General features: G+C 46.6%; 1 protein-coding gene across 6 annotated transcripts in view; it reads right to left on the bottom strand.

Moving 5' to 3' along the window:
- The window catches only part of Ano6 (anoctamin 6), a 179,964-nt gene that overhangs the window by 41,925 nt on the left and 111,978 nt on the right, over positions 1-26,061 (bottom strand). For all 6 annotated transcript variants that reach the window (XM_008765735.4, NM_001401001.1, XM_039079320.2 and 3 more), the window contains 6 exons: positions 18,886-18,951; positions 17,480-17,764; positions 17,117-17,230; positions 15,038-15,153; positions 11,313-11,447; positions 2,930-3,035 (listed from right to left, as the gene is read on the bottom strand). In XM_008765735.4, the coding sequence (XP_008763957.1) occupies positions 2,930-3,035; positions 11,313-11,447; positions 15,038-15,153; positions 17,117-17,230; positions 17,480-17,764; positions 18,886-18,951 (822 nt within the window). The remainder of the gene's footprint in view (positions 1-2,929; positions 3,036-11,312; positions 11,448-15,037; positions 15,154-17,116; positions 17,231-17,479; positions 17,765-18,885; positions 18,952-26,061) is intronic.

The following is a 26,061-nucleotide window of genomic DNA, read 5'->3' as shown; positions in this document are numbered from 1 at the left end:
GCAAAAAAAATTGGTTATTTTCCATTATAACCTATGTATCTAGTTATGCTCTTACCCACCAGGTTTCCAAATAGGACACAAGCACCTCGGTCATCCATGTGGGCCTTAACCAAACAGCATGATTCTAAATGGTTTCAGGAGATAATCCCTCTTTAAAAAAAACTCTCCAGGTGAAGGAAGATATACTCGTTATAGCTGGATGTCCCACAAATGATGCTTTCTGTATCTTTTCCCTTTGCCTTTTGGGACCCATGGCTCTGAGACGTACTCCAGCACCACGCTCTACCCTTTACTGCAAATAACTGCACACAGGGCTATGAAAAATATCCCACACATATAATCTCCTTCCTCAAGATCCCATCCAATGTCGCTCCCATTTTGGAATTGATACAAGTCAGGCCAAGTGCCTAGTTCCCAGTGTGGGATGTGCTCTGTACCCCAGGGCAGGATTAGACATAAATGAAGCTGTCATACTACTAAGTAGACCTTTGGCCTTTCTGCTTGTCCCAGGAGCCCCATGGAAGCAGGAGCAGGGGAGATAGTAAGACGCATGCTTGCTTCGAAGCCTAGCTTATCTTGTTTGGCAGTTGGCACAGTGGTCGAGATACCACCTTAAGAACAGCCCCCAAAATGATGACATTTTGTTGGAGTCACATCAATTAGTGAACATCTCTTCAGAAGAGAGGCAGAAATTAGTAAGTGAATCAATGAATTAAGAATGGAAGAGATCAGAAATGTTTTTGCCCCGCCCCTCTCATCCCTGCCCCACCCCTCTCATCCTAACCCCACCCCTCTCATCCCTGCTCCACCCCTTCCATCCTTGCCACACCCCTTTCATCCCACCACGCCCCTTTCGTCACTGCCCCACCCCTTTCATCCTCTCTCTGATTCTTGTAAAGATTCAAGAAGGTCCTTTAGGAAACATGACAGAACCCAAGGACATTTGAAAGTCTTCATAAGGTAGAATAGGTGGACTCTAAGGAATGAAAGCGTGTGTAGGGAAGGGACAAAGGAGTAAAGGATGTCTTTAGAGGGGACCTTCCACTGTGGCTTCGTGGGTGCACAGCCACTGTTTGGGTGCAGAGCCTCGGAGAATGCGCTAACACCTGCCTGTAATTTATCAGTTCAAAACCATCGGCCAGCAGCTCCTCTGAGTCTTACTTTGTGTAATCAGTGTACAGTCTTCTAGTCCACAGTCTGGGCACTGCCTTGGCTCAAGGGGCAGGCAGTTAAGTCCTTTTTAATCTTAGTTAAGTGTAGAAATCGATTAGGCTGGCAATGTGCCACAATCATCATAACTAGTAGTGGAACAAGTTTTTCAAACACAAATCTGGATTTCAGGGTTGTGCCCAGTGCCACAAGTCAGTGAGGAAGGTGGTATGGTGGGCAGCGCAGATCTGCTGTAGCTCTTGTCCTTGCCAGTTCCTAGCTGTGTGAGCTTAGTCTCTCAGGGCCTCAGCATTTCAACCTGTCAAATGGGAGAATGATTCTGCCCACATCACAGGTGCTCTGCGTCCAAGCTGATGTAATCAGTGTAAGAACACTGAAGAATATTTATCTTCAAAATGGCTCTGCAGCTAAAGATGCTTTGCTGCACAAGCCTGTGACGTGGAACCCCGAGAAAAGGTGGAAAGAGAGAAACAACTCCACAAAATTCTCCTCTCACTTGAGCACTTGCTTGTACACACACACACACACACACACACACACACACAGTTAAAGTATGAAAATAAGTACTCTAAGGCTGGAGAGATGGCTCAACGGTTAAGAACACTGACTGCTCTTCCAGAGGTTCTGAGTTCAATTCCCAGTAATCACATGGTGGCTCATGACCATCTGTAATGGGATAAAATGCTCTGGACAGTGACAGTATACTCAAATAAGTCTTTAAAAAAAAGTTAAATCAGTGGTCTAATACTTCTCTTTAATGACCAACTTTGATGGATTAGGTCAGATGTCTCCAGGACCACATAATGATTCCTGGTCTCTCACGGCAGGACAAGATTTCACGACTGAGACCGGTGAATTAAGAATGGAAGAGATCAGAAACGTCTTTTTTGCCCCGCCCCTTTCATCATAGCCACACCCCTCTTATCCCTGCCCCACCCCTTTCACTCCGCCATGACAGGCCAGGCTATTCTGTTTTCCTACCTCCTAAGAAAAAGCACCATGTTGTGGGCAGAATCATCCACACTTTACAGGTTGAAATGCTGAGGAGCTGAGAGCTCAAAGCTCACAGCTTCTCAGCACAACTCCCTCCTGTCTCAAGGCGCGACCCAAGTTTCCTAGGTCTTAAGAGCTCGCCCCACCGGCCAGTATTCGAAGGAGTGTCACCCATGTTTTGCGAGGATGTTTTGAGGCAAGCATCTTTTATCACTGAAATATAAAACCTCCCCTCTATATTAACTGACATAATCTAAATATGAACAGGAGGACCTTTAAAAATCCAAGAATACAGTGCCTGCATGCTTTGAAAGGCAGAAAGCACAAACTGTACAAACTGCAGGTTTTGTAAGTACAAATCTACACGCACACATTTGAGGGTTTTACTCACTTGGAGTAAGGCAAACACTTGCAATGGTACACGTGTGGTTGAGGCTACAGCTCAACGGTAGGGCAAGCCCCAACTCCGAGAAAACAAAAACTCAGAGTAAGCTGATTTTGGAACTTCTGCTTGGATTTGCTGAGTTACTCAAGATGGTTCAGACCCACCACATCCTTACTTCCCCTGAGACCTCTGAGAAGTGGTCACTCTCAGTTTATTATCTGCAAATGCAGAATAAACGTGCGTCCTGTGCACTCCCTTCCACTATACCTCTGCGGGAGGTTTACTTAAAAAGGTCCTTTTTACAGTCCTCAGAGGAAGAATAGTTTGTATGCTAAACTTAAGTGACTATTTTACACAAACATCTGGGATGCTGAGAGTTACCTTAGAGGATTCACAGGTGATATTCAGCCTCCAGAACGGACACAACCTGTCACACTGGGGACACATCAGGATCTGGCCACCGATGTCAGGATCACAGACCTCTTTGCTAAGGAAAAAGGAAAGAAAACATATTCAGATATGTTAACAAAAGGCTTTCATGTTCTGTCAACATAATAAACTCCAAGTCCATCCATGACAAGCAACAGAACTGAAACCTGTGGAACAGGCTGGCAGGAGATGGTCATTCTGACGAAGGCTTGACACGAACAAACTCTAAAGGCACACAGAAACCAAAAAAAAAAAAAAAAAAAAAAAAAAAAAGAATGGAAAAAAAGGGCTGGGGATTTAGCTCAGTGGTAGAGCGCTTACCTAGGAAGCGCAAGGTCCTGGGTTCGGTCCCCAGCTCCGAAAAAAAGAACCAAAAAAAAAAAAAAAAAAAAAAAAAAAAGGCACACAGAAGAGCGAACCTTTCTTTGAAAATTTCTTTTACATATTTCAAACATTCTGAACCTTTGTTTTCATTTATCTACCTGGCTATTTTGCTAGCATGTGTGTATGTCTATGTACCATGTGCACAGAAGCCAGGACACTGGATCCTCCCGGGGCTGGAGGTATTAGATGGCTGTGAGCCAACACATGGGTGCTGGGAATCAAATCCAGGTCTTCAGGAAGAGCAGTCAGTGCTCTTAACCACTCAGGCATCTCTCCGGCCTCTGATATTTTAAGATAATATCTTTTACTAATTATTTGAGAATTCCATACAATGCCCAAACCTATTCTTTAACTCTGGGATGAGAGCGGGTCCTCCTAACTGCTTCGCTTGGAGGTCTGTAAATCACAGAAGGTCCAGCGATGTAAGACTTTGAGCACTGGGAGGAGGGAAGCCCCAGCCTCTCACAGGTGTTCCCACACACCACCCGGGAACCTGCCACTCTCCACGAAACCCCTCCACTCACTGTTTGTATTTATCGTAGGAATCACATTTCTACTTCTGCTCCCATGAGCCCCAGCAACCTGAGACCCCACCCCTCCCCCATAGAGATCCTAGAATTTGTCACAGCGTTAGGTCTATCCTTGAACCCAGACATACTAAGAGCATAATTAGTAAAGTTTGTGGACTCGAAATCAATATATAAAGTATACATGGGGAAATAAAAAGAGATTTTTCTTCTTATCCACCTGAAACAATTGGGAAATAACATTTTTTTAAATACTATTTTTTTTCAGTAGCTTAACAAGTATAGTGTCTGGGAATGAATCTAATCAAAGATGTATTAAGATTTATATAAAAAAACTACAAAACTTTGTCCAAAAACAGTGAGGAAGATCTGCATTGGGATTTCAGAATTGTTTGGTAGCAGGATGCGGCGAGGAAGCAGGATTCTTGCTGGATCTTTTTCTATTGCTCTACAAATCTCACGGAAGACCCAAAGTTCAGGACAAACAAGTTGCTAATTAGACACAGCTGATGCAGTCTTAACCAACAACAGCAACACAAAATAAAACACATAAAGGTTTTTACCTGCACCCAAAGACCTGGCCCCCAAATTAAGAGCAGACAGCTCAATTCATGGTACACGGAAAAACATGAGCTTAAACAAACCCCACTGCACCACATAAAAATCAATTCTATTTGGAATACAAGAATGATAGCTACAGAATATGAAAAAGAAACAAATGGGGCTGCAGAGTTGGACTCTGGGGTTAAGAAAACACACTGCTCTTACAAAGGATCTGAGTTCGGATCCCAGCACCTACAGAGAGCAGCTCACAGCTGCCTGTAACTCTAGCTCCAGGGACCTGATGCCTTTTCTGGCTTTTGGGAGGGGAGGTGCCCGTCTTATCACGGTGCGTACATAATTGAAAATAAAAAGAAATACTTTCAAGAGAACATAATAACAACAAAAGACTATCTCAGCAATCTTAGGTTAAGGAGAGATGCTGTCACCATGGAAACCGAAACCACAGAGGAAGTTACAGATACATTCAAGGTTTGATGGAAGTAGACAAGGAGTTGTAGACTGCTCTTAGGGGTGATGCTGTTGTAGGTGGACACTGGGAGTGGGGGACACCATTACAGTTCGTTAGGTGACCTTGCAAATAATAACCCAGAGAAACGCAGATTTGGGAAGAGTGTCTGAGATGGTGGTGTCAGCCCTAACAAAACCTACTCATTCACAAAAGCAATGAGAACAGGGACAACATGTTCAAACTCACCCTTTTCTGAAAGTTGCCTAGGGAACTCCTCTGGTGCATACGTGTGTGTGTGTGTGTGTGTGTGTGTGTGTGTGTGTGTGTGCGCGCGCGCGTGCGCATGTGCGTGTGCGTGTGAAGGGCTGGCCAATCTGTGAAGAATACAGCTTTGAAGCATCTTAACTAGACCAGTTACCTTGCCCATCCCCCCAGGTTCATGACAGCCTTAAAACCTAGCAGACGTCCATCCACAATAAACAAGAGCAGCCTCACAGGATCAGTCAAATGGCCACAGACAGTGTCTACAGCTACTTCAGGGACCTCTCCCCAGGAGTGTCAGTGTTGGACCGGTCCGGCCACTCCCTGGAGAAACTTCATGTTGACCATTGTCATTTTCTTACCTCATACCCACAGCTTTTACTGTGGAAAAGTCCAGTCCCCAACTGTCTGCTTCAAGTATCTTCAGGAACTACTCAACATGGCTGCTCCTTGGGTCAGTAATAACCACAAATATAAACCCAAAACATTTACAGGAAGAACTAGGTATGGCATGCCCACAGTCACCAAACCTCTACGGTATCTGTGAGATGCAGGAGGCATATGCATATGTTCTAGATGAGAGTACGTACGTCTGGGGTTGGGGACTTGGCTCAGTGGTAGAACGCTTGCCTAGGAAGCGCAAGGTCCTGGGTTCGATCCCCAGCCCCGGAAAAAAAAAAAAAAGAAAAAGAGAGTACGTACATCTGGACAGGCCTGAGAGAACCTGGAGGCTGACCCTGGGCTTCTGCCTAAGCCAGAAGGGGAGCTTTATGAGAGCTGGAGGCTGTCTGTTGGAATGTCAGACACATTCCCAATACGCATGGCGTAGAGGAGGGGCGGGACCCAGCATCAGTGGAATCACTATAATGTGACTGGTGTGTAATGCTCTACCACACACAGACTTCAGTGCCCATACAAGGCAGGGAACGCAGACTGTGGAACCAGGAGAGGAACAAGAGCAGCAGAGGAACTTCCACAAGTAGCAATAAACTCTGAGAGGAAATCTGATTCCCGTGGCTATTACAGTGTAACACTTAAAATGTCAAATTCTACCGTGCAAGGCACAGGCAGAGCAGAAGCCCGAGTGAGCAAATACGTGCAGAGAACTAAGGGAAGTCACACCCATGGCATTAAAGAAATGGTCTGACCAAGTCTCACCGAATGAGGAAAGCAGTACCTTAAAGAGAACTGACAAGACATTGAAGCGAAGCACAGTAACATCAATGAGAAAGTCCCTAACCGCTCTCCTGTGCAAATAAGAAACAATGTATCTACTAAGACGATACAGTCTGAGAAATGGAAAGAAAAAGGAATAGAAAAACACCTGGGAATCCAGCTTCAAATACCAGCGACTCTATCAGACACTCGGCACATGCACCGGGCAGGTTGCAGAAAGGGAAGAAATGCCAGAAGGAACCAATGAAGGATGAGCCCAGCTTCCAAATTTTGATGAAAGCTTTCGTCTCTACATCAGAGAAATTCTGCAAGATCTTAGAAGGATGCGCTCAGAGAGATTCACACCTAGAAACACCATACTCAAAGGGTAAGGAGAAGAGAGCCCCAGGGAAGAATACAGAAGGGGACACATGACTGGCCACACAGAAAGCTCATCAGGGAGAAAACATGACTCCCTGTCAGAAACCCAGGGTCCAGAAGGAGTGGGATGACGTTTGCTAAGTTATAAAAGCGAGCTGTGCACCCAGATTCTATACCTGCAAAGCCAGTCATCAAGAATGAAGGAAGAATTTATGTCAATTAAGAAAAATAAACAACTGGATGCTCAGACCAGGCAGGTACAACACTAGCTCCTTCCAGACTCTGCCCACCCCCCAGGAGGCACCAAATTGCCACCCTGATCTTGAGCTCCTACCATGTAGACCTGTGAGAAATAGGCCTGTCTGATGGGATATCATCTGAAACAGAAGAAGATGGGATCGCATAAGGGGCTTCTATGCTGAGCACATAGAGAACGGTAAATTCCAAGTCAACACAATTACATGCAGAAGATTCCAAGGGATGTTTCTCTAAAGTCACATCAATGATAAACCCAGAGAAGAGGCTCAACACCAGACTATGCTGGGGAAATCCACAACAGCCATCATATACCACTTTGTATTGAAGGAGATGGCTAATGTCTTAGCTAAGGTTTTAGTGCTGAACAGACACATCAAGTCTTACAAAGAACAACATTTAATTGCGGCTGGCTTACAGGTTTAGAGGTTCAGTCCATCATCATCAAGGCAGGAACATGGCAGCATCTAGGCAGGCCTGGTGCAGGCAGAGTTGGGAGTTCTACATCGTCATCTGAAGGCTGCTAATGGAAGACTGGCTTCCAGGCAGCTAGGGTGAGGGTCTTAAAGCCCACACCCACAGTGACACACCTACTCCAACAAGGTCACACCAACTTCAACAAAGCCACACCTAATAGTGCCACTCCCTGGGCCGAGCATACACAACTCATCACAGCCAATTTAAAACATAGAAACAAAACCAAGAAAAGTGCCCACTGGTACCTGGAGAATCTGGAGTCCTTACAGGTGGCTGATGGGAATGTAAACCAGCGGTCATCTGGTCAGTACCTTGGTACTTTCTCACAGTGTTAAACAGAGACTTTATATATAGCTCAGAAACTCCACTCTTTGTTATATCCTCAAGAGATGTGAAACCATATGTCCCTGTGACAACATGTCAAGTAAGTGTTCTCCGCAGACAGCGTTCATCAGTTGCTGTACGGATAAGGAATGTAGCACACCCATGCAATGGGATATGATTTGGCACCAAAAGGGACTGGGGTGTCAATAAATACTTCAACAAAGAACCTCGAGACAGCTTGAGCGATAGAAAGCAATAATGAAAGGACACGTAATCACGGAAGGCCGTGTGATCATGATAGACCACGCACTATGTAACTTGACTTATACAACATCCATAACAGACAGTGCTTTCTAGAGCCTAAGTAAACAGGCACTTAGGAGATCACTGTTAATGGTTTCTTCGGGGGCTGTTTTGGCCACTCTTCTGTTGCTGTGATAAATACCACGACCATGGTAGCTTATAGAAGAGTTTAATTTGGCGTACAGTTCCAGAGAGGTTAAGTGTTCATAACGGCAAAAAGGTGTGTCTGCACGTGGCAGGAGCCAGAAGCTGAGAGAGCGATCGCATTTCAACCACAAGCATGACGCAGAGGGAGCAAACTGGAAGTGGGGTGAGATTAGAAACTCTCAAAGCCCACCCCAGTGATGTAATTCCTCCAGCTAGGCCAGACTTCTGAAACCTCCCCCAACAGCGCCACCAACTGGAGACAAAGTGTCAAGATGCCTGAGCCAATGGGAAACGTGTCTCACTCAGACCACCGCGCTCCACTCGTTGGCACCCAGAGGCTTACAGCTCTATCATAAAGCAAAATGTATTTAATCCAAACTCAAACGTCCCCATAGTCTTGACAAAAAATCTTCCAAGTCTTAATGTTTTCCAATGTTTCTTTTGAGAATTAAGGCGATCTCTAAATTGTACCTCCCCCAAAGAATCAAAAAGCAAATCACACGCTTTTAACCTATAATGTACAGATCATGCACTGCCATCTGAAGAGAGAGGCACAGGGGCACAGTGAAGAAATACTGGACCAAGGAAAGACCAGGACCCGGCAGGGAAAACAACGAATCCCATAGTTCCAAATTGGGTGTCTTAAACTTGGGTTTCAAGGCGCTCAGACGGCTCTTTCCCTCCGTTCCTCCAGGACTGGGTACACTCCCTGATGCAGCTCTCTTCTTGGCAGATATGGCTCTGGCATCTTTAACCTCATGGAGTCTCTACTGTAACCAGGCTTCACTTTCCCAGTTCCCCAAAATGAACTCTGAGGGCCTTCGTGCAAAGACCGCTCTGCCTCACGCTGCCTGCGCCTGGTGTCTTTCTGAAACCGTGGAGGCGGAGGCCATACCCTTTCTCTCTTCCATATTTTAGCCTCTAAAGCCAGCACCGTGTGAACAACACTGTCAAGTCTGACCTCCAACACCCACTTCATAAAGCATGGCTGCTGGGATGGTTTGCACATGCTTGGCTCATGGAGTGGCACTACTAGAAGGTGCGGCCTTGCTGGAGGAAGTGTGTCACTGTGGGGTGGGCTTGGAGACCCTCCTCCCAGCTGCCTGAGGATGCTCAGTCTGTTCCTGGCTTCCTTCGGGTGAAGATGTAGAAATCTCAGCTCCTCCTGCACCATGCCTGCCTGCATGCTGCCAGGCTCCTGCCTTGATGATAATGGACTGAACCTCTGAACCTGTAAGCCAGCCCCAATTAAACGGTATCCTTTATAAAACTTACATTGGTCATGGTGTCTGTTCACAGCAATAAGACCCCAACTAGGACAGCTGCATATACCCATACTCCAAGACTTGGGGATGGAGACAGTAGGATCCCAGAAACTCAGCGGTGAGCCAGTTTAGGAACAAGGTGAGCTTCTGGGTCATCGAGAGATGATATTGTCAAGATGTTAAGACAAACAGCAAGGAAGGAAGATCTGAGTTCTGCTCTGGCTTCTATGTGCTCCTATATTCGTGTGCGTGGACCACAGCTAACATCCAACCTATCTAACACACACACACACACACACACACACACACACACACACACACACACCACCACCACCATCATACCCAATGCACACACACACACACACACACACAAACACACACACCATCACCACCACCACCACCAACCACCACGACCACCATCACACCAATGCACACAGACACACACACACCACCACCACTACCACCACACCTCATACGCAAATGGACCTTACAGAAATGAAGCCTGCTCATTCTGAAGATATATTCTGGGATGCCAAGTGGCAGCGGAACATTAGCCCAACGAAAAGCGGAAGACAAATGGAGGGAGGAGGCAGCAACGTTCAGATCTTAGTTACAGATTCCTTGTCATGAAGACAGAGAAGACTTCCAACAGCCAACTTGGGCACACGGGCCCTGTGGCCCGTCAGTGCGATAGGTCACGCGCCTATGTATCAGGCCAACAACCATGCAGCCTCAGAGCCAGTCTCACATGCTCAGGGCCTGGAAAACGTCATCGCCTCTGCCCTGAAGCCCATGAGCCACCGTCTGCCCCTTACACCTGGACAGAGGCCAGTCCATCAGGAGACGACAGAGAACACGGAAAGCAGACACATGATAATACAACTCGCAAGAGCACCTCAAAAACCCAGCGTTCCCCAGCACCCAGCGACTCCTCTTAGATCAGTGGTTCTCGGCTTTCCTCTTGCTGCGACCCATTAATACAGTTCCTCGTGTTGTGGTGGCCCCCAGTCATCAAATTATTTTTGTTGATCTGTCACAACTATAATTTTGATAGCTGTGAATCACAATGCACATATCTATGTTTTCTGGTGGTCGTAAGTGACCCCTGTGAAAAGGTCATTTGACCCCCAAAGGGGTCACGGCTCACGGGTTGAGAAGCACTGTCCTAAGATGCGGCTTTTGAATTCTAGTACCGAGCACCGACGGGCTATCGGGTACTTAGTTACCCCCCTTTCCGACATTATAAGGAATACTTTTGTAAAAGTAAGACAACAAAACCACAACTGGCCACTTGAGTTTCCTATCATGCAACTCTTCATTTAAGAAAAAAAAAATCATTTCGAAACAAAGAAAAAATCCCCAGCTTTCTCAGAAGGACCCTAAGAGTTCAGAGCTCTCATTGGCCCAGGTCTGCAAGGCTGTGTGAAACATTCCTCAGAAGCCAGAACTTCAAGGGCCTCCTTATCCTTTCTTCCTTCATACATTCATCCTTAGAATGTTGGGATGCTTATCTATCTATAACATATAGACATAGGGGTTGGGGATTTAGCTCAGTGGTAGAGCGCTTGCCTAGCAAACGCAAGGCCCTGGGTTCGGTCCCCAGCTCCGAAAAAAAACAAAACAACAACAACAAAAAAAACCATATAGACGTAACGCATCTGTCAGAGGCTGTGTTGGATTATCTGAGGAAAATGTTTCCCATTTCCTTTGTAACTATTCTCAGAACAAAGGAGGGAGGACCGTGCAATGTGTTTGCAATGAGTTCTTCTTTGCCCAAACACTCTAAAACCCTGGGAACACGTTTGGACTAATTACTGCGGCGACAAAGGTCAAAGTGAGATTACCTCCAAGTGCAGTTATCCTGATTAAGATATCCATAGAGGAAGCAGGCCACGCCCACCACAGCTGCTAGAAGGAGCATCTGCGTATAATAGCCCAGCCACGCGAAGTAGATTCCAATCTTCTCTCCGTAATACTTCCTGGAGAGAGAGAGAGAGAGAGAGAGAGAGAGAGAGAGAGAGAGAGAGAGAGAGGAAGAAGAAGGAGGAGGAGGAGGAGGAGGAGGAGGAGGAGGAGGAGGGGAGAGAGAGAGAGAGAGGGAGGGAGGGAGGGACAGAGAGAGAAAGAGAGAGAACAGAAGGAGGAGGAGGAGGGGAGAGAGAGAGAGAGAGAGAAGAAGGAGGAGAAGGAGAGAGAGAGAGAGAGAGAGAGAGAGAGAGAGAGAGAGAGAGAGAGAGAAGGTATTTTTAGAGGCTCATTTCGTCACTGTGTAGCTTTGTCCTAGCATGGTTGCTTGGTTTTTAAGTAAAGGAGGTGGTGTTTTTTATGTAAAAACCTGATCCCGTTAACCCTTCCAGCATTCTCACCATCATACCAGCACCTGAGTTTAGCTATGGAATGGAAAGGATGCTACTCGAACAGGAGTGAATTTAAAAAGCAAGGAAGGAAGAAGCATGGTAGTTGGGGCAGATAGGGTATCCCTTGCTCTCGTGAAGTTGAGCACCATGTTACGGACTCCGAAAGACCCTTTGGTGTGCCGGAGTCTTCTGCCCATTTGGCTGGTTGCTATTAAGAACTTGGAGAAGATGCACAAAGTGCAGCATAAGACCCAAACCTTACAGATGGCGACACAGGCGTCTTCCCAAGTACAGGGAACATGTTTGATCCCATATGGTGTCACCCCTCCTCCAAACTGTCCTGGCCTCTCTCTACACAAACATACCTATATACCTATGATGCACTAAATACTAGTAGGAACATAGGAGTAGTTCTGGGAAGGCGGTCTCTCTCACAAAACATTGCCTTCTCTCTGACCGTAGGTAGTAAGGTGAGCAAGAAGCAGGAAAACACTGTTCCTGCCAGTGGTGCGTGAGGCCCAGGCAGCCGCTGTGATATGGGTTTCTGTGAGTTGCTTTTGATTCCCGTCTTGGTCTGTGGGCTCAAGTGTTTCTGCTTGGAGTCTTACCTGGGTCTTCAGGTTTAATATGGAGCTGAGCTGGTCTCCTTGAGCCTCATTGTGAAGGTTTGTATATGCTTGGCCCAAGGAGTGGCACTGTTGGGAGGTGTGGCCTTGTTGGAGTAGGTGTGTCACTGTGGGCGTAGGCTTTAAGACCCTCATCCTAGCTGCCTGGAAGCCAGTCTTCTCCTAGTGGCCTTCAGATGAAGATGTAGAACTCCCAGCTCCCCCTGCACCATGCCTGCTGGAAACTGCCATGTTCCCACCTTGATGATAATGGACTGAACCTCTGAACCTGTAGGCCAGCCTCAATTAAATGTCATCCTTATAAAGACTTGCCTTGGTCATGGCGTCTGTTCACAGCAGTAAAACCCTAGCCAAGACACTCATCTAGTGGGGAACTCAGCTGGGAGCACAGCCTAGATCCCCAGGAGGCTGGACCAGATCATAGGACAGAGGTCAGCCCAGTGCTAAAGCTGCAAAAGAAGGCTAGAACCCATGTGGAGAGGAGTCAGGGCAAAAGAGGAGCATAGGATGACACTTTCTATTGACAGGGGCTTGGTGTCTGGCTCTGAGACAGCCAGAAAAGAGCAGGCTGGAATGGTGCCTGAAGGAAAGACCCTGGCATGGGTAGGGGCCATTTTGGCCTGTCTTTAACGTGTTCTTGCTATGCTTGGAGAGAGGCTTAAGTGATGCCAAAGGGCTTGTGGGCTGGAAGTTTGCTTGGTTCAGTTTTACAAAAAGAATCCCCCTCCCCTGTTTCTGAGAGAGGGTCTCTCACTATATAGACCTAGCTATCCTAGAACTCACTACATAGACCAGCCTGGTCTTGAACTCACAGAGATCTGCCTGCCTCTATCTCCCAAGTTCTGGGATTAAAGGCATGAGCCTGGTTAAATTTCCCCCTTCTGACAATCCCATGGAACTGTAGGCATGGGTCATCAACCTGAGTGCTCAGGAGGTTACTGGTGAAGCAACAAAAGGAAACTGGTTGAATGGGGCAGGGGCAGTTAACAAATGCATTTGATTTACTTAGAATAAGAACCCACTAAGCCCACGGCTGTGTAGTCTGATACAACTCATTTCCTACGAAAGGTCATTAATAAGACAGAAACTTCACAAGGATGACAACCTCAAAATATAGCCCTCCACCTGTGGGTTCTATACCCCGAGATTCAGTCAACCACTAACTGAAAACACCAGAGGGAATCTACGGTTACACCGTGCTGACCGCACCCAGTCAAGCCTGAAGACACTGGGGGCAGACGTCATCTGCATTGAGCATACCGAGACTTTTCTTCCTGTTTACTCCCTTCATGGCCCGGCAGAGCACTCGCCCGCGTACATGTTATTTACACCACCCTAGGGATCTCGAGGGATTGGAAAATGACTTATGGTTCATGGGAGGAAGGACATGGGCCACATGTAAAGGTGGTAGCCTTTTACGTGAGGGACTTGAACAGGTCTCCTTATTCTCAGAGGCTCCGGAAACCGGTGAATGCCCAGGGAAACTGTTTACATGTTTACGTCCACATACTACTATTTTATCTACAGGGTAATCAGAGCTCACAGAAGTACACTGTGTGACAATCATCCAGATAAAATTAAACGAGGCGGGACTATAGAGGACCAAGTGAAGTAATTAAAGGAGACTTCATGAGATAATTAATCTAACAAATGATTTTTAATGAGTGATCCCTGTTGTCCTTGGAGGTTATTTGGGAATAGAGGTGATGATGCCTGGACAGTGATGCTAGCAGCTGTCACCCGAGAGAGCAAGGCAGCTGGGTGGTGGGAGCCCCAGGATGCTCGTGCCCTGAAGTGAGGCCATGGTAACCAATAATAAACTGGACCACTCAAGACATTCACCTTCACAAAGACAGAGGAAACGGGAAACCATGCCAACAGGAGCACATGATGCTGCTTGTCAAGTATCCCTGCACAAAGTAGTCGGACAGGGATGATGTCACTGCTGCAAATGCGCAGGACAGAGGCGTGATTCAACATCACAGGGCCCAAACCACCAGCTTCTAACAGGAAATATTCCGAGACACGAGCCCCATGCAGTCACGATCTCCTATGACGTAATGAAATGACACCTAACGGCCCAGGTGAGTTAATGACACTCACTCCTGTGCAATCAAGAATTCTAAGTCCCCGACAGGTAACCTCTAACCCCTGGGCAGTTCCTGGGAGAGAAGGGAGTCTTTCCATTCATGGTGGGAACACAGTAATACTTTCTGCTCACCTAAATCATACTGGGGTGGAGAGAGTATGCCCATGGGATGACTCCGGATGGAGCCGACCATGAAAGAAAGACCAATCCATGACTGTCAAGTTGGGCCATGAGACCAGTGAGACTGTTGGACCCGCAGGGTAAGAAGAGACTGGATTTTATGTTCAATACCAGGGACCAAATCCAGGGCAGGCTTCACCACTGATTTAAGAGCAGACACTGAGACACATAAGTTATGCTCCATCTACTGTGGGTACGGATAAACCCTGGTATGAGAAACCTCTGGTAACACAAAGCTGGGTGAGCCCCTCTGGTTGGCAATGGTGTGTGAAAGCTACCATGCTCACACACACCACAGGGTATCCTCTGCTGCTCACCTGATAAGATCCAAGGGCTGTTTCTTGTATATACTCCGAGGGTGAGCCCATTCCCTGTACAGGAGGTAACGCTCGCTAGGACAGTTGGGGTCTTCCGACTTATAGTTGAATTTGCACTGAGAAGCAGAAGGAAAGAAATGAGCATCATGGTCCTCAGTTTACACATCTGCTAAATAGGGCACTAATGGCTATTGAGGGAAAAGTCCCTGCCCCTTGTCAGAAGGGACAGACATGCCATTTAATAGTTAGTGATTCTAAAATAAGGGTGATCCCTGTTGCCCTTGGAGGTTATTTGGGAATAGAGATGACAATGGATGCTTCGGTAGTGATGCTAGCAGCTGTCACTCCTAGAGAGCAAGGCAGCCAGGTGGTGGGAGTCCCAAAGATGCTGATGTCTTGAAGTGAGGCCACGCTAATTGATGAGAAACTGGACCGCTCAAGACCTTAGGTCCTCACAATCAAGGAACATCTGTCGGAAAGCCTACCCCACCTTGGATGGTGGGGAGTCCCGAACACTGGCTGTGAGTAGCAGGCCACTGCTAAAGCCAGTGTTTCGCTATCTCTCAGTTTAGTAATTACGTTGATGATACACAGACAATAAGTAACAGAGACTGTATTGGGTCAGCCAGGAAGCTGACCAGAGCCAGTCAGAGCCTCTTGTCTCTGAATCCAAGCCTCCCTTTTCCTGTCTGACCTATTCTTCTGTTCACATACAGAACTATAGTATCACAAATCCTTGGTGAGAGCCCTGACCTTTGTTTGCCTCCTACTCACACCATAGGATTACTCCAGGCTTAGCTAGAGGGAAGACTAGGGTACACACGAATGTCAACTGAACACTCTAGTATGGTGGTGTCCCACTCTAACATCCAGAGAGCATTATGCAACCATCCCCGAGGTTCCTATGTTTCCATTGCTAATTTTGCTGGGGCACAAAAAATAGAACAAACTCTCAGGCTTGGTGGCCACCGCATCTCCCAAGAGGCTCAGTCCTTGCCATCTCGCCCCCACCTCCCAGTCTCCCTTTATCCATGTGAAACAAGTACTTGTCTGATGCTCTAGCTTTGTTTGGATACATTGTGCACTTCAAGATTGTCCTCAGCTCCCAATGCACAGAACACAAAGTAGCAATGATCAAACACAGTGTTTGCTTTCTTTGGTTGCACAGATTTAGACAGATCAGTAGTAAGTGCAGCAAAGTAACAGCGCAATTGACATGGAATTTAGCCTGATTCAGTGACAGGATACAGTAAACACTCTTAGATATATACTGACCTCACATAAATGTGGTCCTGAAGGGCTGGAGTGATCATCTTTTAAAAACTCAGCCCATAAGAGATATGCCGGCAGCTTTATAAATATCCCTGAATCCAAGGGGCCATGATACCCTTTGAACAGTCCTCCCTCAGTGTCAATAATACGGTGTTTTGTCACTGTGACACGAACCCTGATAAACCCCGTTTTAAATGCTGTGGTACAGCCTGGAAATACTATTCCAAAGGGGGAAAGTCTATCTACAGAAAATGTCAAATGAGAATTTCTAACATGTTTTCCTCACACACAAACAAACGGGCAGCCCCACTTTTTTTCTGGTAATGACGTCCGTCAGCAATTGTGAAGCTAGCCATCATTTGTATGACAGGGACTAAAAGTTTATATAAGTTTTATGGACTCCCGAAACAGCTCCACGAGGTAGGAACCATTACAACGCATTCCTTACTGACAAGGACATGAGGGGACAGAGAGAATATACGTCTCACAAGGGCTTCTAGCTGGACAGCGGAAGAGTGAGACTTTACCTTCTGACACACAGAGTGAGTGCTGCCCTGTATGATCTGTGTTGTTGCCACTTTACTCAGAGCAGGGAACTGTTCCTTCTCCCTAGTCCTGAAAACCCAGCACTGTCTCTACCCCTGGGCTCTGTCAGTGAAGACTCCCTGCATCTTTCTTGCCCTGAATCAGCTTGTGATCTTTCACGACATCATCTTTGTCTTATTGAGGAAGAGGCAGAAGGCCAGGGAGTCTAGTCCTTCCCTCTCTCACCAGAATACTCAGGGACATCTTTGCCGTTTGACTTACGTCGTGCAGAGGGAACGCTGCTTTGTAGATGCCAGAACTGACCAGTCTATTAATCCCAAATTTGTTAACGTTGTTCATCACTTGGTATTTGACCCGAGAGAGGATGAAATAAACCTGAAAAGATTTCAAAACAGACTGTGTTGTTTTTTTTTTTTCTCCATGGTGGAACCAGTGGCCTATGCGACCTTGTCTATCACTATAGCAGAAAACCATCGGTGCTAAAATCACACCGCCACTGCTAATAATAGTTAGTAGGTTTCCGTTTCTAAAAACAAAACCACCACAGCTCAACCAAGCGACTAATTATTCAATAGCAGGTTTCGAGTCTCATCTAAACAGAGGCCATGTTCAGTTTGGACGTACAATGCGACTTCTGGTGGCGGGATTGAAGAAGGAGTCTCTGTCAAGGATGTAGAAGTCATTCATCCGGCTCTTCTCAAAGGGGGCAGTGAAGAACTCCTGCTCCGGCTTGATGACACTCTCGTTCACACGGAGGACCTTGGTGAACCAGTTGAAGGTGTCAAAGGTGGAACGAGTCTTCAGGTCATTGGGCTTTAGTGGGAGCTTGATGTGCATGATCTCAGCATAGGTGCACAGCACTTCCCAGGGCGCATGCACTTTGACGAACACAAGCTTGTCATCAGAAACCTGGGAAGGAGCGACAGAAAACCAAGCAATGATTTTCACAAGTTTAAGGAACAGATTCTTTGCTCCCCATGGTCCAGTGGAAAATCCATGCAAAGTGAAGATATCAGATCTACAAATGATTATGTATAAATATATAGGTATATGTCTATATCTTTAGTTTGAGGGCTGGAGAGATGACTCAGTGGTTAAGAGCACTGACTGCTCTTCCAGAGGTCCTGAGTTCAAATCCCAGCAACCACATGGTGGTTCACAACCATCTATAGTGGGTTCTGATGCCTTCTTCTGGTGTGTCTGAAGACAGCTACAGTGTACTTATGTATAATAAATAAATATATCTAAAAAAAAACCCCTTTAGTTTGAGTTTAAAAACATAAGACTAGAAAGTGTTTAAATATTTAAGTCTTACTTGTGAGTGTGTGTCTGTATGTCACTTGTGCGTGCACACTATGCATGTGCACATGCATACAGGTGGCCCACAGCAGCCAGAAGAGAGGGACAGACCCCTTGGAGCTAGCGTTACAGGCAGATGGGCTGGGAACTGAACGTTGGTCCTCTGCAGGAGCCCCCAATGCTCCTAAATGCGGAGCCATGCCCCAACACGGTCTAAGTGAGTGACTTGGAATAACAACACTAGAATATTCATGGTAGTGTCGCACCAACGAAAAAGAACTCTAAACCTGAAAACTGGCTGCTTAATCTACATCTACCCATTGTGCTATAAGGCCACGGATGTCAAAGAATTTATACTTGCTGCTCTAGATACGCAGTCTGTGTAATAAAGGAAAAAGCAAGTAATAAAACTGAAGCCATCCCTTCTTCCCAGAAAGACGTGAATACATGGTGTACCCGTTGGTCACACATGTGGACGTCAGAGGATGACTCTTGGTGGTCCGCTCTCATCGACAGCCATGCAAGCCTGGGATGGAACTTGGGCTGTCGGGTTTTTGTGGTGGGTGCTGCGCCCACGGAGACATCTCACTGTCCTGTGGTACAGGCTTTGCTTATCTCCTTTCACACTCCACTGCACGATTCCTGGGCCACTCCCCCTCCCACAATTCCAAGGGATGCATAAAATCCCAGGCACGGTGGTTAGCAACTGTTTCAAAGGCGCTAACACTTACAGATCTTGTGGCTTCCAGCTGCAGGCCGTGGCTGATGAGGTTAGATTCGTATGCTTGCCTTTTCCTCTGACAAAAGAGACAGAACACATGTTAGACGGCCGGGTTTAGCAGAAGAGACTATTTTTTTTTCCTTAAAAGTATTTAAGAAGCTATTTTCTTAACTGTTGGCCTTGAGGAGACATATTTGCTCAAAATGGAACAAAAGTAGTCAGCCCACTCGTGTTACAGAGGTGTTAGCCTCCAAGAGAATGCAAGAGTGTAATGATTTCCTGGATTCTCTCTAGAGGACTGAGAGTGGCCCTGGGGGGCCTCTGGTCCTTTAGGCATCAATAAAAATCGCTGTGACACAATCTCTGGCTCCCGAGAGCACAGAAAAGGAACTTTTTGAGTTTCATTCCTTGATGCTATTTCCCAGATGTTAAAGATTCCAGATTTTAAACTTTTATTACTATATTATACATTCAAATGATTCAATATTAGATGCATGTAGATTTACACACAAACACATACACACATACACATAGGCATAAACACACACACACAGACATACACACACACACACTCCATGCATGCCTTAACTAAGGCGATACAACAATACAGAAAACCCTAACAAGATTCAAAGTATTTGCAGCGAAATGTTCATAAAGCCAAACATCTCTAAGTATACAAAACAGGGAACTCTCTGATGATACCGTACCACTCCCAAGTTACGGGGCCAACTCACGAGACGCACATGCATACATGTGAACGCGAATAAAGCTTAATAAAGTAAATGTTTAAAAAAATTACTAGCCTTACGCTTCTTAATTCAAACCAAAGAATCATCTTTAAGTGAAAAATGTATAATCACTTGCAGATCTGATATTAATTTATTTTCGCTGCATACGTTGGATGGACTATTATATCCTATATGGCCAGGCATCTGCAGAAACCATGCAGACGTGCGGACTTCTGCCCTCATAGCCCTTCGTGATGTACCAGGCAGAGGCTAAAATAAGTCCTTTCTTGCTCACATTGCTTCTGGACATGGGGTTGGGCAGATCAATAACAGGGAAACAACACTTAGGAAGCAGTTGTGCTGTGAGAACGACAGAGAAGGTGGGTGGACAGACAAGTGGCTTGAAAACACAGCACTGGGGGGGCTGGAGAGATGGCTCAGTGGTTAAGAGCACTGACTGCTCTACCAGAGGTCCTGAGTTCAAATCCCAGCAACCACATGGTGGCTCACAACCATCTGTAATGGGATCCGATGCCCTCTTCTGGTGTGTCTGAAGACAGCGACAGTGTACTCACATACATTGAGAGGAAAACACACACACACACACACACAACACTGACTAGACTGAAACTCCAACTGCATGTATCACCTCTACAGCCCACGGGAGGTAACCAAGTCCCTGTGTGCTGCCTTTTCATCTGTTCATACTTCAGGAGCGATTTTCACACCATGGTAAGGTCTGACCACATAGACTGAATTCCCATTCTTGAGGCAGCCCTCTCCCTGATGCCAGCAGAGAATGGTGGATGACTTGATTTTTTTTCTGCTTTTTGTTTGTTTGTTTTTTGCAACAGCCACATGCTGCTGGACCAAGGTCACGATAGTCCAGAGGTAGCAGTCAGCCACTTTACTCAGAGAGCACCACTCCTGACTTGCCCCAGCGAGGAGCAGAGAAGTCCCTGAGGCGCTGTGGCCCCAAACACCGAAAAATCCCGTTAATAAGTTGTGAACACCCAGTATGTGGCTAACCCTGTGTCCACATGGAATGTCCCTGGTGACGTCCTATGGAAACGTCAGAACCGGATATGGTTTGATTTGTACTCAGTGATCTCATAGTTCTAATAATAAGCAGAGACCACTTTGCACACGTTGAGACATAACCTAGAGGAGAGAGAAACCAAAGCAAGGGCTAGAACACCCTAGAGAAGAACACCTGGCTGGCCTGAAGCCCTGGACTCAAAACCATGAGAAGGCTCAAGGCGCTGTCTCCCCGCTTCCCTGGTTCCCAGCAAGTGCTGGGCCCCTCTGAGGGCAGCCTCACCATCTCTCCAAATAGTCTCTGGGTGTTTTGACCTTTTCTAACCATGGCCTGTCTTAATTCCAGCTCACCTTGGGAAGTAACTTATCTCCACAGCCTTTCTTCATCTAGAGTAGAACGGTCATGTCTGTTCTCTTAGGGCAATGCAACCTTATTCCTGACCACTTCTTTACCAGTGAAGAAAGACACTTGGATTATGTGGAGTTGGAATGAGAATGGCCCTCATACACTTGAATGTTTGGTTCCCAGTCCATAGAACTGATTTGGAAGGGTTAAGAGGCATAGCCTTGTTTGACAGGGTATGTCACTGGGGGCAGGGTTTTGAGGTTCCAAAAGCATAGGCCACCCAGCCAGTCAGTCAGTCAGTCAGTCAGTCAGTCAGTCTTCCTAACCCCTTGTGCGTGTGTGTGTGTGTGTACTTGTGTGTGGTGTGTGTGTGTGCATACACATGTGTGCAGTGTGGTATGTGTTCGGTATTTGGTACTGTCTAAGGCTTGGGACATCCCCTGGGGTCTTGGAATGCACCCCTCACAGATGAGGGGAGAGCACTGTCCTCTATGCATTTATTAGTTTCTTATATAAACGCTTACTAAGGTTCTGTTATATTTCAGGGAATTTACAAACTTCTCAACACACAAAGAATTTTTTCCATGTGCCCAATAGAAGATCCAAAGGGAAATTGTCCATGACCTCAGACTTTCTCTCATGTTAGGGCAGAAACACTTATTCAAGCCACCAGGCATTGCAGCTGATGTCTGTGTTTGCTTTGGACATCCAACATTTCAGGTCATTGCAGACCCTGGATCCGCTACAGGGGGCATGCAGAGCTATTCCTCCCCTCCCTAGTTCAGTGGCTCTCAACCGTCCTAATACTGTGACCCTTCAATACAGTTCTCCATGTTGTGGTGACCCCCCCAACCACAAAATTATTTCATTGCTCCTTCATAACTGCAATTCTGCTGTTGTGAATTGTGATGTATATATCTGATATTCAACCTCTGTGGCAGGGTCATTCAGTTCTCAAAGGGGTTGCAATACACAGGTTGAAAACTGCTGGCCTAGTGTCTAGTCAAGTTCAGCTCTATTCTAGACCCTATGTCCTGAGTGGTTCTTTTGTTATTGCTGTTGGTATGGGCATCTTTTCCTTTTTCCTCCTCCTCCTCCACCTCTTCCCTCTCCTTCCTCTTCGAAGTTGATGCAAATTACAAACCTATGAGAGAGGGACCCTCAACTGAGAAAACGTCTCCATCAGATTGCTTGTAGGCAAATCTGTAGGGCATTTCCATAGTTGATGGTTGATGGGAAAGGGCCCATCCCACTGTGGGTGGTGCCATCCGTGGACTGGTGGTCCTGGGTTCTATAAGAGAGCAGTCAGAACAAGCCGTGAGGATCAAGCCAGTAGGCAGCACCCCTCATGGCCTCTGCATCAGTTCTTGCCTCCAGGCTCCCACTTTGTACCCACTATGAACTCTCTCCATTGGTGGGGTGTGGCCTGGGAGTTGGAAAATGAAATAAACTCTTCTCTTCCCAAGTTGCTGTTGGTCATAGTCGAAGTGGAAACTTGAGGGATCTTTGGAAGGTCAGTTGTGTCGGATGGTGTTTTGCTAAGGCAAATGCATGGTATGCCAGGCCTTCTTGCGGACTGTGTGGACTCGGACTGATTGGCAGAGTGATGTCAGTTGAGACAGACTCAAGGGCTGAGGCAAGACCTGTGGAGGACACGTGATGCTTGGAAGGAGTATAAAAAGGACTCGAGGGACAGCGATGAAGGCTGAGCTCGGCTTGCTGATAGAGCTTGCTGGACAGTGATGGAGGCTGAGCTCGGCTTGCTGTGCAGTGCTTCAGGCTCACATCTTTGATGATCTTCACTTTGCCAAGAGAGGCACAGCCAAGAACTTTTCCTGGCATTCCTCTTGGCCCTGGTCCCTGGTCCATCCTGTTGCCTTGTGCCGAGGCTGAGGCCTGGCTGTCGTATTTGCTATCCCAACTCAACCAAACTGGACTGCTGGTGTGTCCGTGAAGTGTTTGCAAATTCACCAAGCTGCCTCTGCTGACGTGTGAAGTGAACTGTCGATGTCCAGACAACATGGACGGGAGTTGCTCCAAAGAACCCTTTCTAAACAGGTCCACTTCCCCCATATCCTTTCTTTCCCGCTACCTCCGGTGGGTGCTGGGCTACAAGGGAGGTTAAAGCATTTAAGAACCATCATTGAAAATAGGCTTTGAAAAAAATTAAAGTTACACACGGTGTTCGTTGCAGCAACAGAAGCCCTAACTAACACAGCCTGAGTTGGAGACCATGTGTCGCCATGCAAGGAAGAACTCACTGTGGAGAAGTGAAACAGGTGCCAACTCCAGAGATGGACTCAACAGGAAGCTGTTGGCTACCCCAATGGTGGCAGGGATTTCAACTAATATTTTACTTGTTCCTTCTCTGTCAGTGTGACAAAATTCTCAACAGAAATAACTTAAAGGAGGAAGGCTGGTTGCAGCAGTGGCCTGCTTACATGGTAGTGGATAGGAAGCTCAGGCCAGAACCAAAGGTGAGCACAACCTGTAAAATCCTCTTCCTCGTGGTCGACCTCTGCCAGCCGTGTCCTGACTTTCTCAGAGTTCCCCAGCTTCCTAAAACAGTTCTACAAGTCGGGAAACACGAGCCATTGGGCAGGGAGTCATGAGCCATTGGGGCATTTCGGTTCAAAATCTCACATGTATGAAGACTCGGGCTCAAGCATTTAGGTCTTAGAACAGCTGAAGTGTCAGCCAGAGGTGGGTCATCTCCCATACTTTAAGGAGTATTTTAATATTTAAATGCTGGTAAAAACAAAACAAAACAAAACACATCAACAGCAATTGGTTCTGTTACAAATGCCATGCTCCACTACTCACAATGCTCAACTGTCTCCTTTCTGACCAGCAGCCACCCACTAGGGAGCCCACTCATGCTTGGCACCCAACCAGCAGAACCCTATTCTGTTTGTGGGCTAGCTTCCTTCCTCACTGAGACAATGGTGGCCACTCACTGCACACCTACAGCTTTCTTCCTTCCGACCCACTAACCGCGGCCACCATCTCTCTCCGTGGCAGCCGAAATCCACCCATTTCTTGAGCTCACTGGGACACGCCTTCTATTTTCTCACTGTTCTTACCGGTTGGCCACAAATCAACTCAAAAGCTTTCCTTTCTACGACCATCACATATCCCACGGTCCTCTGGACTTTTATTACCACTCCTGCCCCTAGAGATTTTGGTGTTTTAATATCAGTATCATCAGTACTTAATATAGACCTATAAAATAGTATGCGCACCATAAATGTTTGATGAATGAGTAAATGAACGCAGTGTAGATTAATGGCTCCCTGTTACTCAGAGACCAACTGGCGTGTTGGATTGCTACAGTGTAACAACCGGCTTCCTTAGTCCTTAGCTCCCAGTGAGCCTTTACTGCAACTGGGTCTGGCAAGATATGGTGGAGGAGGAGAGGTAGAGTTTTATCTTGGAGTACCCCAATATCAGAGAGAACAGGGCTTCCAGGGCAGTGGAGGCTCACAGACAACCACAGAGTTTAAGAAGAAGACGGAAGAGGTAAGTTCTGGGAGCTGGGCTATTCTGCCATCAGACATACCAAACAAACCACTCTTGTCTTGGTCCTGTCAACTGCACCAACCACAGACATTATACACTGAGTGTTGCAGACCAGACATGGTCCGTTTTCCCACAGATTTTCTTCTGAATGGAGGCTATACCTATTCACTAGTTTCACAGGCCCTCTGTACTCTTAAAAGCTACTCTGCCCCAAACAGCCCCTTTCAGTTCTCATACTTGGGATTTCCCTTTATTCCTGGGTTTGGGGCAAGAGTGAAATCTTAGCCCTTCCGTTTTCCACCTCCGAGAGGCTGGGCACTAATTTGGGATAAGAACCACTGTTCGTTCATTGCTTACATCTCTAGAGTCAGTGAAGAAATCGCTTCACTCTAGGGTTAGAGATTAAATAGGACTCCTGGGACTCAGTGTAACACATGACACGTAGTACCCAGTCCCTTCTACTCTTCAGGACTTCAGGAATCACCTCTCCGCCCTAATGCCAGAAACCTGAGAAGACTGGCAGTAACCATCCGCTCTGCCTCTACTCTGTACGCTCAGTGACCCCGTCCCCACGGAGGCACCTGCCCCATTCTACAGGAGTGCTTCCAGGGGATCTTAACCCTCAGGTACCTGGTCTGCCACCTTCCTAGCTTTTGTGGCCACCCCGATCTTGATCTTTAAACTAGGTCTTTGATATCTAAGGAGAGTGTATTCTTTCCATCCTCTTCTCTGAGTGCCCCAAGGCCACTAGACACGGTTACACATGTGCCCATCACAGATGCAGAAGAACACAAAACCGTCCCTCAATCTCATTTGAAAACCTTAGTAATATTCTTGCAGGGAGACGGGCTAATTTTATTTAGCCAACCTCAAAGCATTAGGTATTTGGGTTGCTTTTAATTTTCCCTGTTTTAAAAAAAAAATCCTCGTGGAACAGTTTCCACACGCCCTTTGTTTCTTCCTCGGGGCGAGATCCTAGAAGTAGAAATGCCCGATCAAGTGCGTTTGAAAGTCCTTTAACACGTACAGCCACGCTGCCCCTCGAGAAGGCTGCACTAATTTATCTTATTTTCATCCTTATTTGGTTCACAAGATGTTGCCCGGAGCATAATTGGTAGAGCTTGGAGACTGCCTTGGAATGCCCCCCGACAAACTATAATAAATACGTAAGCAGTTGACTCAAGGACAGGCCATTCACATTTGCTTGAACATGTTAATAAGCCCGGTGTCACTTTAACAAGACAGATTCTCAAAGAACCAATGGCATATTTTAAAAAAATTGATCTAAACAGTTTTACTTATGTCAAGCAATGAAAGCAAGGGAGGGAGTGTGTGTGTGTGTCTGTGTGTGTGTGGGGGGGGGCGCGTGTCTACTCTATTTGTCAAACAGTCACAGAGTGGGAAGGGGCCGCTCACTTCAAAAGACTTCTGGAGCCTGTGTGTGAAATCGTCACCTGCACTTCTCAGCAGAACTCACACGGCATCGGTAACCATTCTTGACAACGGAAAAATTAGTGCAGGACATCGTCTACGTTAAGACCAAACACAATTAATA

The sequence above is a fragment of the Rattus norvegicus genome, chromosome 7 (genome assembly GCF_036323735.1).
Source record: "Rattus norvegicus strain BN/NHsdMcwi chromosome 7, GRCr8, whole genome shotgun sequence".
NCBI lineage: Eukaryota > Metazoa > Chordata > Mammalia > Rodentia > Muridae > Rattus > Rattus norvegicus.
This window is presented reverse-complemented; position numbering and strand designations above follow the sequence as displayed.